We start from the raw sequence: 13923 nt of genomic DNA on the forward strand, positions 1-13923 counted from the left end.
TCACATACATAAAATCCCTCAACCAGAAACCTCAAATTATTAGTCCAATTGGTACTTCTTGTAAAACGAATCAATAATGCTTGTATAGACCAGATAGCTATGAGTTGAAAGACCATTTTCAGTGATCAGAGGAAACTTCACGGTCTCTTCTGTGTGTGCTACTTCTGTGTCTAAGGTGAGACTAGTGTTCGAGTGTCCTATTTATTATTAAAAAGGGACCACTGACCTCCTTTGGGGGATTTTTCCAACTCTCACCAAAAAAAAAAAAAAAGGCTATATGCGCTTATATCTTGAAACCATTGTCAGCTCTCATGGAAAGCAGTCCTCCGTTTCTTTGCAGATGCCATGACTGTGGGGCCATTCTTGAAGAGTACGATGAGGAGACCCTGGGGCTGGCCACTGTGGTCCTCTCCACGTTCATCCACTTAAGCCCAGACTTGGCAGCCCCCTTGTTGCTGGACATCATGCAGTCTGTGGGAAGGTGAATGTCAGCTTCTGTTTTGATTGGTAGAAAGGAGCCTTAGTCTACTAACCTTGTCAGTTCAAGGTGAAACATTCTGTAACCTTACAGATGCTTAATATCTGTGGGATCAACTCAGACTAATTTCACAAACCGAAGGGAGCAAATTTTTGGTTGAATTCTACAGCCATGCAGGGTCACAAGCCACAGTATCAGAGTGGAGCCAGAGGAAACTGCACTGAGAAGACTCTACTGGTTCCTTGTTCCCTGTTACTATGTGAGCCAGTGTGTGTCACAGCACTCACAACTGTGAATTCCTCACACTAAACACGTTGTAACTTTTAGATATTATTACCTCTCTCTGTCTGTTTTAAGATGGGTTTTCCAGGCACTTTGTAATCTGGGGGTGGCTCACTTCATTATGCAACTTGGGGCCCCGTCCTGTGAAGGGATAAATGGAAGTATAGCAGTTTTATACTTCTGACTCGGAAAAAGGAAGGAGGCACACATTTGGGGAATAGAGCCTTCAGCCTGACTGATTAAAACTTAGCTGCTCAGAGAATTTTCATATAAAGAAAATTCCATTTAGTACATAGGACATTAGAAGAAAAGTGTTGTATTTCATGGAAGTAGAGTTCAAACTCAGTAACAAAGTGTAGTTCTAGCATACACAATGCACAGGAGAGGACTGTACTAGATTCCACGTGAATGTACTGGGGCTTCCTTGGTAGTTGAGCAGTAAGAACACCTGCTGTAATGCAGGACATGTGGCAGGAGTCAAGGGTTCAATCCCTGGCTTGGAAGATCCTCTGGAAAAGGAAATGGTAACCCACTCCAGTATTCTTGCCTGGAGAATCCCATGGACAGAGAAGCCTTTGGGGCTATAGTCCACGGGGTCAACAGGAGTCAGAGATGACTTAGTGCCTAAACAGCAGCAAATGAATATCGTGTGCAGCCTGTGCTAGCAGAGAGCGAGGTCTCTAGGCTGCAGGCATCACACCCGCCTAACTCTTGCCTTTAAGCGCTTTGTGGCTTAGTTGTTGAAGAGGACCGTGATGTGTGGCAAAACTGAGTAGCCATAAAAGATGGAAGATCATTAAGAGCTGTGCTGAGTGTGTGTGCTGAGTGCTATGGGAGTTCAGGATGGAAATGATTTCTTAGGGAAAAGTCTCTATGAAGGAGGTTAGAGAAAAAACTGGATTCTACAGATTCCTGGTATTTTTTAAAATAAAAGCTTTTAAAAATGTCTGGGTCTTTGTTGCTGCATGCAGGCTTTCTCTGGTTGCAGCTTGAGGGCTTCTCATTGTGGTGGCTTCTCTGGTTGCAGAGCACAGACTCTAGGGCAGAGGCTCAGTATTTGTGGGACATGGGTGGAGTTGCCCCACGGCAGGTGGTTGTATTCTAAGACCAGGAATCGAACCCATGTCTCCTGCATTGTAAGACAGACTCTCAACTACTGGACCACAAGGGAAACCTCCAATTCCTGGTATTTGATGGAGGAAAGAGAATAAATATTAATGGAGCTAAAATTTAATGTTTCTAATGAAAAAAAAAAAAGATGATTTCAAGTTAAACAGGGAAGCGTTAAAATCCCCTTAGATGTGTATATTTTGTGCTGTGCTTAGTCACTCAGTTGTGTCCAACTCTTTGCAACCCCATGGACTATAACCCACCAGGCTCCTCTGCCATGGGGATTCTCTAGGCAAGAATAGTGGAGTGGGTTGCCATGCCCTCCAGGGGATCTTCCCAGCCAGGAACTGAACCATGAGCCACGAGGGAAGCCCAAGAATACTCAAGTGGGTAGCCTATCCCTTCTCCAGGGGATCCTCCCAACCCAGGAATCAAACCAGAGTCTCCTGCATTGCAGCGGATTTTTTACTAGCTAAGCTACCAGGGAATACCTTAAGAGTATATAATCAGAGATGGGGTAACTATTCCACCTCTAATACTTAGAAATAGCCAATGTGTGAAATAAGTGATGAACACAGAGAGATAAGAAAAGATGAATTATTTCATTTAAGCCCTTGACTTTAACCTAATCATAATAAACATGGAATAAATGTTATACCAGCTATGAGTAAGACTTGTGAAATTGGAAGTTTTTATTAATGCAAATGCATAATTCCTATTATTAATACTTTTCAGTTTTAGAACAGACAGAATTATTGCTCTGGTCTTCTACTATCTCCTTGAAATAGATGATCTGTTATTATAATAGATACATAGAGGGGGTTTTATTTTGTTTTTGTTTGTTTTAACATAAGAGAGAATAAACTGTGTTCAAGCATTGCCAACTGTTAGGATAGAAACACACAAACTTTGAAGAAAACAGTGCAGATATATTTTTAGATACTTAAGTGTACAAATGGTGGTCCAGTGGTTAATCATGCACTTCACTGCAAGGGGCATGTCTTCCATCACTGTTTGGGGAACTAAGGTCCCACATGCTTCAGGGCACGGCCAAAAACACCCCAAGCCAAAACAAAAAAAGTAAATCTCTACCTCCTTTGGACAGACAAGCAAGAGACAGAGAGAGCGTTAAAGCAAGCTGCCATGATTCTTAGCAGCTAGAACTACTGATAAAGCAGATTGAGTAGTCACCTGGTTTAGGGGTTCCTCAGTTCAGTTCAGTTCAGTAGCTCAGTCGTGTCCGACTCTTTGCGACCCCATGAATCGCAGCACGCCAGGCCTCCCTGTCCATCACCAACTCCCGGAGTTCACTCAGACTCACATCCTTCGAGTCAGTGATGACATCCAGCCGTCTCATCCTCTGTCGTCCCCTTCTCCTCCTGCCCCCAATCCCTCCCAGCATCAGACTGCTGCTGCTGTTGCTAAGTCACTTCAGTCGTGTCCGACTCTGTGCGACCCCGTAGGCGGCAGCCCACAAGGCTCCCCCGTCCCTGGGATTCTCCAGGCAAGAACACTGGAGTGGGTTGCCATTTCCTTCTCCAATGCATGAAACTGAAAAGTGAAACTGAAGTCGCTCAGTCGTGTCCGACTCTTAGCGACCCCATGGACTGCAGCTTACTGAGCTCCTCTGTCCATGGGATTTTCCAGGCAAGAGTACTGAAGTGGGGTGCCATTGCCTTCTCCGCATCAGACTAGCATGACTCAATTCCGAATGAGGTAATGTGGATTTATGAACAATTAATTTATTTATTTTAGTCCCACAGGAACTATTTCCAGCATGTTCTAAGAGTGTGTGTATTCAGCACATCCATTTTATTTTATTTTATTTTTAAACTTTACAATATTGTATTGGCACATCCATTTTATCACACAAGACTTTCTATATGATTTCATTTTTTTGCTCTCTACTTAGATCCCTCTTAATCTACTCACCCCTTTTTCTAGATGCAGCCTTCAAGATCACGTTGACTGCACCCTTCTTTACTATTTATTTCATTTGCCAGTGCTTACCTACTCACTGTAGTGTCATTAGTGTGAAAGAGCCAACTGGGAATGGTGTCTGGTGTTACTGGTGCTGGACCCTCTGTTCCTTTCCAAATGCAGTCTGAATGCGATTCATTGTTACGGTGTTAAATAAAATTTTAGCATTATCCATGTTTGTTTCTTCAATATCTTACTGATCAAGACATGTTTTACTAAACCCATCAATTTAGTACACTCTTTTTCTTTCTATACATCTAGAGTATTTCCATTTATATGGAACCATATAATTGGGACTTCCCAGGAGAAGGCAATGGCACCCCACTCCAGTACTCTTGCCTGGCAAATCCCATGGATGGAGGAGCCTGGTGGGCTGCAGTCCATGGGGTCGCTAGGAGTCGGACACGACTGAGCGACTTCACTTTCCCTTTTCACTTTCATGCATTGGAGAAGGAAATGGCAACCCACTCCAGTGTTCTTGCCTGGAGAATCCCAGGGACAGGGGAGCCTGGTAGGCTGCCGTCTCTGGGGTCGCACAGAGTCGGACACGACTGAAGCAACTTAGCAGCAGCACAGCAGGTGGTGCTAGTGGTAAAGAACCCATCTGCTAATACAGGAGACATGAAAGACTCAGGTTTGATCCCTGGGTGGGGAAGATCCCCTGGTGGAGGGCATGGCCACCCACTCCAGTATTCTTGCCTGGAGAATCCCATGGACAGAGGCAGGCTATAATCTGTAGGGTCACAAAGAGTCGGACACAATTGAAGCAACTTAGCATATTGATTCCTTAACCTAAAAAATTTCTCTTCCCAAGATGTCATTTCAACTTAACAGTTAGCTGACAAATTCCTTTATTACACATTTTACTATCTTCTAGAGGTTTTTACAGTTTGTGGCTTATTTGTGATTAGGTTTCAGAAGTTGTATACAAAGCAATGAATTGTTTCAATTAATTCTTATTAGAGAATAGTTGCTTTACAGTGTTGAGTTAGTTTCTGCTGTACAGCCAAGTGAATCAGTTATACAAAGAAATGAATTTTGAGTCGAGTTAAAATGGGGATAGGGCTTCCGTCATAGCCCAGTTGGTAAAGAGTCCACCTGCAAACAGGAGACCCCAGTCCGATTCGTGGGTCTGGAAGATCCACTGCCAAAAGGATAGGTACCCACTCCAGGATTCTTGTGCTTGCCCTGTGGCTCGGCGGGTAAAGAATCCGCCTGCAATGTGGGAGACCTGGGTTCAATCCCTGAGTTGGGAAGATAGGCTACCCACTCCAGGATTCTTGTGCTTGCCCTGTGGCTCGGCGGGTAAAGAATCCGCCTGCAATGTGGGAGACCTGGGTTCAATCCCTGAGTTGGGAAGATCCCCTGGGGAAGGGAAAGGCTACCCACTCCAGGATTCTTGTGCTTGCCCTGTGGCTCAGCGGGTAAAGAATCTGCCTGCGATGTGGGAGACCTGGGTTCAATCCCTGAGTTGGGAAGATCCCCTGGGGAAGGGAAAGGCTACCCACTCCAGGATTCTTGTGCTTGCCCTGTGGCTCAGCGGGTAAAGAATCTGCCTGCAATGTGGGAGACCTGGGTTCAATCCCTGAGTTGGGAAGAGGGAAAGGCTACCCACTCCAGGATTCTTGTGCTTGCCCTGTGGCTCAGCGGGTAAAGAATCTGCCTGCGATGTGGGAGACCTGGGTTCAATCCCTGAGTTGGGAAGATCCCCTGGGGAAGGGAAAGGCTACCCACTCCAGGATTCTGGCCTGGAGAATTCCATGAACTGTATAATCCATGGGGTCCCAAAGAGTGGGACACGACTGAGCAACTTTCACTTTCAGTATAGGGGTGGACTAGGTCAAATACTGTTCTGACATCTGTTAGATTTGGTTGCAAAGAACATGCTTGTAGATTGGCTGGGTGATAGTCAACTAACTCAACTGTATGCCTCACCACGGAAATATCTAATTTGATGTAGAAAGCAGAGTTCAGAAACTGGAGTAAGCTGAACCTGGAGACTGACCCCTGAATGGGTCTTCTGTCCCTGCTCAAGGGAATTGTCAATGGTTTTACATGCCCCCCATCTAAATGGGAGCTGCAGTGGGGCATACAGTACTCTTGCATTTCATTATGAAAGCATGACACTCATGTGACTCTGTTTACTTTACTCCCTAGATTGGCCTCCAGCATGACTTTTTCTAATCAAGCAGAAAGGTAAGCTCCTTCAGTGAGGCAAAGCTCACTTTCCTCCATTCCTGCATGTTCCTCCATTTCTAAAACACAAGTGTGATTACCATGAGACGAGTATTGTTACATTCGGTTGCAACTCCAGAGAGCACACATTCACTTTGCATTCACACCTTCATTTATTCACTCATTTTAGTCAACAAATACTTTTAAGTCCACTCCATATCAGGCAGCATGCTAGATACTTAGGTTTCTACTGGGGGCAAAACTGACATGGTTCCTGCCTTTGAGGGGCTTAAAGTCTGTCTGGGAGGCAAACATGAATTAAATATTTGCATGAGTTTGTGATTGTAAGCTGCTAAATGCTATGAACAGAAAGAATATTAAGGCTTGTATGTGCCTGTGTGCGTGCATGCTAAGTTGCTTCAGTCGTGCGTGTCCGACACTTTGCAACCCTATATCCATAAGGTAGCCCACCAGGCTCCTGTGTCCATGGGATTCTCCAGGCGAGAATACTGGAGTAAGTTGCCATGCCCTCCTCCAGGGGATCTTCCCACCCAGGGATCAAACCTGCTTCCTTGACATCACGTCTCCTGAATTGGCAGGCAGGTTCTTTACCACTAAAAGTGAATTGAAAGTGAAAGTTGCTCAGTCATGTCCAGCTCTTTGCAACTCCATGGACCATACAGTCCATGGAATTCTTCAGGCCAGAATACTGGAGTCGGTAGCCTATCCCTTCTCCAGCAGATCTTCCTGACCCAGGGATCGAACTGGTGTCTCCTGCATTGCAGGTGGATTCTTTACCAGCTGAGCTACCAGGGGAGCCCAAATTCTTTACCATTAGTGCTACCTATGCTATGCTAAGTCACTTCAGTCGTGTCCGACTCTGTGCGACCCCAGAGACAGCAGCCCACCAGGCTCCCCCGTCCCTGGGATTCTCCAGGCAAGAACACTGGAGTGGGTTGCCATTTCCTTCTCCAATGCATGAAAGTGAAAAGTGAAAGTGAAGTCGCTCAGTCGTGTCCGACTCTTACCAACCCCATGGACTGCAGCCTACCAGGCTCCTCCATCCATGGGATTTTCCAAGCCAGAGTGCTACCTATTCAGCAACTATTTATGGAGTGACTGCTAGCAACTGAGGATGCCCTAGTGAACAAAAGAGCAAATCCTGGCTCTCGTGATACTTAGATTCTAGTTGAGGAGGCAGACAATGAGCTAATTAACAACAACAACAAAAAACCCTGATAATTTAATATCATTTAGTACTAAATTCTATGAAAAATAATCAAGAAAGCCCAGGAGATAGAGAGGGGTGGAGGTGGTATTTTAGATATAGTAGCTTTTCTGAGCAAATGATATTTAAACAAAACATAAGATAGTAGGAGAGTGGTCCACACAGCAATTTATTGAAAAAATGTTCCTGGTGGAGGAAGCAGCACATGCATATGCCCAAATATCCCAAGGGCTTCCCAGGTAGCTCAGTGGTAAAGAATTCTCCTGCCAATGCAGGCTGTTCAGGGGATGCATTTTTGATCCCTGGTTTGGGAAGATTCCCTGGAATAGGAAATGGCAACCCCACTCCAGTATCCTGCCCGGAGAATCCCATGGACAGAGGAACCTGGCAGGCTACAGTCCATGGGATTGCAAAGAGCTGGACATGACTCAGCGACTGAACAACAGCAAAATTTCCAGGTTCTTGTCTTTTTCACTGATCCATACATCATGCCGTCACCACGCTGTGCTGGTTACTGTAGCTGTAGAGTAAGTCGTGAAGTCAGATGGTGTGACTCTTCCAACTTTGGTCGTCCTTTTCAAGAAGATTAGTTTGGATATTCTAGATTCTTTATGTTTCCATATAAATTTTAGAATAAGCTTTTCAATCCAGGGAGAAAAAGCCTGCTAGGACTGTCTTCAAACTATAAGTCAATCTGAGGATAAATGACCCTATAAAAATATTGTCTTTTAATTCATAAACGTAATGTATACTTTCATTTCATTTAGTCTTTGTTTCTCTCAGCAGTGTTTTGTGGCTTTCACTGTAGAGATCTTGCATAACTTCTGTTAAATTTACTACCAGGAATTTTGTTTTTTTAAAGCCAGTGTAAACAGAATTTAAAAAATTTTTTATTTTCTTACTTTCTGCTGCTGATATACAAATATACTATTTTTTTAACACTGTACTGTAATAAACTAAATTCACTTAGTTGTAATAGCTGCTTTTTAGATTCCTTGATATGTAAACATACTTGTATGTAAAAAATCACATCATCTGTAAATAGTGACAGTTTTATCCCTTTTTGATTTTTTATACCTTTTTTTGTTATCCTATTGCAATGACTAGGACCTCCAGTACAATAATAAAGATGTGATTGAGCATCCTTGCCTTGTTCCTAATCTGACAAGAAAAACATTTGTTATCTCACAATTAATTATGTTTACTATAGGTTTTCATAAGTGCTGTTACCCAGACAGGATGATTCCTCCTATTTCTAGTTATTTCTAGTTTTTTTCTGAGAATTTTTTTATCATGAATTCATGTTGAATTTTGCCAAAGACACTTAAATAATGGTATGTGTTTTGCAATTTTTTCTTTAAGATATTAAATTCCATTAACTGAGTTTTGAATATCAAGTCATTCTTACATTCTTGGGGTAAATTATTTGGTCATGGTCAATCGTTCTTCTTATGCATGTACAGTTGGATTCAATGTCCATGAAGACTATTGGTTTGTCCTTTTTCTTTTTATTTCTTTTATGTTCCTTCTTGGTTTTCGTTCTATTTTGTTTTGTTTGTAATGCTTTATGTGATTTTAGCTTTAGGGCTTTGCTAGCCTCATAAAATAAACTGGGAAGGGTTCCTTCCTCTAATTTTTGAAAGAGTTTGTGAAAACTTGGTGTCATTTCTTCCTGAAGAATGTTTCTGACCTACAAGTTTGAACCAGCATATCAGGGTAGACAGGCAGAAAGAACAATTTAAGTAAGAGGGACTTTTTATGAGTTATCTGTCTGGGCTCTTTGATTTCCTCTTTCTTCCTTTCAGCCACTCAGCCAGAATCACCTCTGGGAATGTCCTTTCTGATACTTTGTGAGATTTTTAATGTTTTAATCTCATTTATTTATTTATTTTTGGTCACACCATACAGCATGTGGGGCTTCCCCAGTGGCTCAGATAGTAAAGAATCTGCCTATAATGCAGGAGACAGAGGTTCGATTCTTGGGTCAGGAAGATCCCTCGGAGAAGGAAATGGCTACCCACTCCAGTATTTTTGCCTGGAGAATCCTATGGACGGAGGAACCTGGTGGACTACAGCCATGGGATCGCAAAGAGTTGGACATGACCGAGGGATTAACATGTGCAGCATGTGAAATCATAGTTCCCTGGCCAGGGGTTAAATCCGTGCTCCCTGCGGTGGAAGAGCAGAGTCTTAACTCCTGGACTTTCAGGGAAGTCCCTTTTCTGATACTTTGGTCTAAAGGAAAAGGGTGCATAATCATCTCTTGGCTCCCTGTTTTGACATGCAGAGGTGGTGCAGAGGGTAAAGGGGAAAACTGGATATATCAAAGTCCTAACCTTTTTACTAGTATCAGTTCAGAGGCCCCAAGAAAATGTGCCTGCTCTTCCAATAGGAATGAACATCTCTCTCCCTGCATTCTTCCTTGGAGGTGCTCACTCTCATAGCCAACGCCACTTTATGGGAGAATCTTACTGATAATCCTCATCCTGAATTCTAGTCCTGTCTCTGCCACCCTCTGGACTTGTAACCTTTGTTGTTGTTGTTTAGCCACCAAGTCATGTCCAGTTCTTTGCGACCCCATGGACTCCAGGCTCCTCTGTCCTCCACTCTCTCCCGGAGTTTGCTCAAATTGGTGTCCACTAAGTCAGTGATCCTAGCTAACCATCTCATCCTCTGCCACCCCCTTCTCCTTTTGCCTTCCATCTTTTCCAGCATCAGGGTCTTTGCAGGTCACCTTTTCTCTCTGGACCTGGGAACCCGCATCTGCACAGCGGGGTGGCTGGAATTAGTCTGAGACCAACTCTGGCACTACCTGGTTCCCTCTTTCTAAAAGCTTATTGTTAATAGCGATTCCATGTGACTAGAATATTTCATCTCATTAATGCAAGTGACAATGAGTTATTCCATAAGAGGACGGTTGTGCATGTGAATAAATATGTAAGTAAGTATCTGAACTCATGCTCGATGCTCCAAGATTCCTTGTTCTTTTCTCTCTCTGCTCAACCCCAGCATGATGGTCCCTGGCAATGCAGCTGGGGTGGCCAAGCAGTTCCTGCGCTGTATCTTCCATCAGCTGGCTCCCAATGGCATCTTCCCACAGCTGTTTCAGAGCACCATCAAAGGTAATTCACCACGGGGGAGGCTGACACCACAGACATGGCTAGTTGCTGAAACGTGAACACTGCTAAATCTGACCATTGACTTTTCAGATGGGACTTTTTTACGGACCTTGGCCACATCTCTGATGGACTTCAACGAGCTGAGCTCTATTGCTGCTCTCAGCCAGCTCTTGGAGGTAGGTTTGCCTTGTCGACACTCTAAGCCCTTGTTGAAATCGCTTCTGAGAAAGAAATTCAAAGTCATTTAATTTAAATATTAAAAATTTAAATGTTAACTTAGATGCTGAATAATTTAATACGTAAAAGCTTAAAAGATAAAAATGACCAATGTATAGAAAGTCAGTTGGACACTGCTGTTTAGTGTGGATGTACTTAAAGCTTCTGGACCCCTCCACTAAGGGGTGGATGCCAGCCTCTGAGCACTCACTTTCAGCTTCCAAAATGTGTGGTGGATAAAGCCATGTGCACTACATTATGTAACTTTAGATTCATATTTCAGCTTCACAGCTTTGTTTGTCTCAGGATCTGGGTTCAAAGTCTGCCTGTTTTCTGTATCTCAAGACTTGAAGTCAGTTCTCACCTCCACAGCTTATTCATTGTATCACGTAACTTGGAGTCTGTCTCTCTTCCTCCACTTATTAATTCTTTTAGTTAACTTGGATGGTTGGCGGCTTGCCTTGGGGACTTTGCTGTTCCTATAATGTGTGTGTTACTTACTCAGTCATGTCCGACTCTTTGTGACCCCATGGACTATAGCTCTCCAAGCTCTTCTGTCCTGGGAACTTTCCAGGCAAGGATACTGGAGTGGGTTGCCATTCCCTTCTCCAGGGGATTTTCCCAACCCTGGGATTGAATCTGGGTCTCCTGCATTGCAGGCAGATTCTTTACTGTCTGAGCCACCAGGGAAGTTTTTTAAGAAAATGGGTAAGTTTCCTGAAATTCAAATTTGGAGTAAGAGGAACAGCCGTGGAGAGTTTGTGTGTGTGTTAATCACTGCTGGTAGAGATACTAGCAAGCATCATTCACTCTGTCTTCTGAACACCTGACCATGCCAATTGTGGATCCTGGGAAGATATTTCCAGTTTCCTGCTCATGTTTTACCTTTCCTCACTGAGTCAAAAATCACAATTCCCCCTACCCCAAGTTTCTGTAGATTAGTCCATTTTTCTCTGTACTCCTGCCAGATACAAAGCTTACACACAACACGTTTTTAACGTGAGTATATGATTTTTAAAAAACTGATCTTCCCCAACAGCTGTCTGAATTCCCACACCATTTCAGCAGTTGACTGCCTATGCTTTTGTGTTTTTAGGGTCTAAATAACAAAAAGAATTTACCAGCAGGGGGTGCTATGATACGCTGTTTGGAAAACATTGCCACCTTCATGGAAGCTCTGCCCATGGATGCTCCCAGTAGCCTCTGGACCACGATCAGCAATCAGTTTCAGACATTTTTTGCCAAGCTGCCTTGTGTTTTACCTCTGAAGGTAAGCTGAACCCTGGATTTCATTTCAAATCACTTCCTTACTGTTTGCAGGCCACCTGACCTAGGCAGATGTAATGTTTTGTAAAGGGCTAGAAGGAATCTTTGTTAGCCACAGAGTAGAAAGTGTTATTGAGATTTTCTCTCCAAATGTTGCAGAATTGACAGTAATATTCAGTCATTCTGACTTAGTGATTTCGTGTTTCCAGTTGATGAAAAAATAAAAAGTTCAGGAAGACATTAGTAGATTGTGTTTATCTAGAAAACGTTCTCAAATGGATATTAAATAAATTTGTAAGTAAATAGTTTCATAAGAAAGGAGACCAGACATATAATGTCAAGCTTCAATTTTAGAGAATTGTCTAAAATTTTGTGTTTGTGAATAAAGTACTTGCAAGACCAAGATGATATTTCTGTTTGATGGCTTTATGCTCGTCCCCACCCTCACTCCCTACCCAGGGCCATGCCACCCTCCAAGAATACCACACAATTATCTAGCCGGAAATCTGGTAGCCTAAGGAACATTTTCAACATGAGCCCATTCAATGGAAACACAGAATCGTATACTGTTAAAACTGGAAGAGACCTATAAACACCATCCTGTTTAATACTCCCATTTTCCAGACGGAGAACTGCGAATTCAGAGAGATAGAGGCAGTGGAAAGATCAGAACTCAAGTCTCTGACTAGTGTCCTCTCCACTAGTGGAATCTTGGAGTCACTCTCAGACAAGAGTGATTTGAAGGCATTCAGGTCTCCATCGCAGGGAGAAAAGAGGCAGCTGGTGGTGACCACTGTTGTGTCTTTGAACCTCATGGGTTCCACAAGCTTTTTGTGCTTTATCCAGATCACAGAATGAAAATACTCAACTCACAACAAAATAAATCACTTGTTGATCTGCCAAGTGAAGTTACATGTTGGCAGCACCACTTTTGAAATGAGTATTACATACATGTAACATTTTTTTTTTTTTAATCCAACCATCTCTGATAATACATTTTTCTTAACTGGCAGATTTGGAAAATATGACCTTCAATAATGTCTGTAAGGATGATAATTCAGGGACCCTTAGCTTGGTGTGTTCTGCTTTCTGAGTCTGAAATTACTGTGAAAAGCAGGATTACTGAGATCTTTAGCATCTCTCATGTTCTCTGATCCTCGTCTATCCAGAATCTGAAGTAGTTGAATAAATCCAGGCAAAGGATGTTTATAGCTACTGTACAGATACACTTAGGAATACAAGTGTATGCATTTTAACAAGACCACATGGATCCTCTCTAGGACTAGAGAGCCGGTCAGGGCCATTCATTGCTTAAGAGCCGCACACTAGTAGAGAAGGGGTGAGGGGCAGGCATGGCAAATTTGTAAGCCTAATTTATAGCAGTCAGCCCTGTCCAAAAGGACCCTGACTACAAGGTAAACGAGTAGAGTGGAGTGAGATGAGAAGGAGAATTGAGATTCTTGAGAACTAGAAAGCACATCCTTTCTAACGGGATCAGCTGCTACTGGGTTCCGATCAGTTATTATTTGAGAATGCCTTCCTTGTGTCGCTCATCTGCCCACGTTTTCCAGGATATTTCCTGACTTCCTTCATAGGTCACGATGGGGACCTGATGAGCAGCTGGTTTTCAGCCCCTGGTCTAAAGTAATGTAAATGTCACATCAACTCCTATGGGTATAGAGAAGATTAAATAGAGCAATGGTTTTCTTAGAAGGTTCTTGTGAAAGGCTTTCAGAATTTATCTAAAAACTCACTCTGCTGGATTCTATCTGGGCACTTCCTCTGACCATCCTGTTTTGTATTTAATTTCTGGGGAAAAGATTAAGCCATTGAGAGACTTTCTGTAGTTTGTTCTCATCGATTTAGAGAAGTGGATTTCAAACTTCAGTGTGTATCATGGTCCCTGACGGACTTGCTAAAGTCTAATTCCTGGGCCTTATTCTGAGAACTTTCAGTTCAGTAGGGTTGTGACCTGAGCATTTGCATTCCAACTGGTTTCCAGGTAATACAGATGCTGCTAGTCCACACATCTCATTTGAAGAACCACTGAATTTGTTTATACTATCTTA

At 43.1% G+C, this 13923-nt stretch overlaps 1 protein-coding gene across 9 annotated transcripts in view; it reads left to right on the forward strand.

Annotated features, from left to right (window-relative positions):
• The window catches only part of UNC79 (unc-79 homolog, NALCN channel complex subunit), a 283506-nt gene that overhangs the window by 213171 nt on the left and 56412 nt on the right, over window positions 1-13923 (forward strand). For all 9 annotated transcript variants that reach the window (XM_061395152.1, XM_061395155.1, XM_061395153.1 and 6 more), the window contains 5 exons: window positions 341-481; window positions 6008-6046; window positions 10263-10375; window positions 10463-10548; window positions 11685-11858. In XM_061395152.1, the coding sequence (XP_061251136.1) occupies window positions 341-481; window positions 6008-6046; window positions 10263-10375; window positions 10463-10548; window positions 11685-11858 (553 nt within the window). The remainder of the gene's footprint in view (window positions 1-340; window positions 482-6007; window positions 6047-10262; window positions 10376-10462; window positions 10549-11684; window positions 11859-13923) is intronic.

The sequence above is a fragment of the Bos javanicus genome, chromosome 21 (genome assembly GCF_032452875.1).
Source record: "Bos javanicus breed banteng chromosome 21, ARS-OSU_banteng_1.0, whole genome shotgun sequence".
NCBI lineage: Eukaryota > Metazoa > Chordata > Mammalia > Artiodactyla > Bovidae > Bos > Bos javanicus.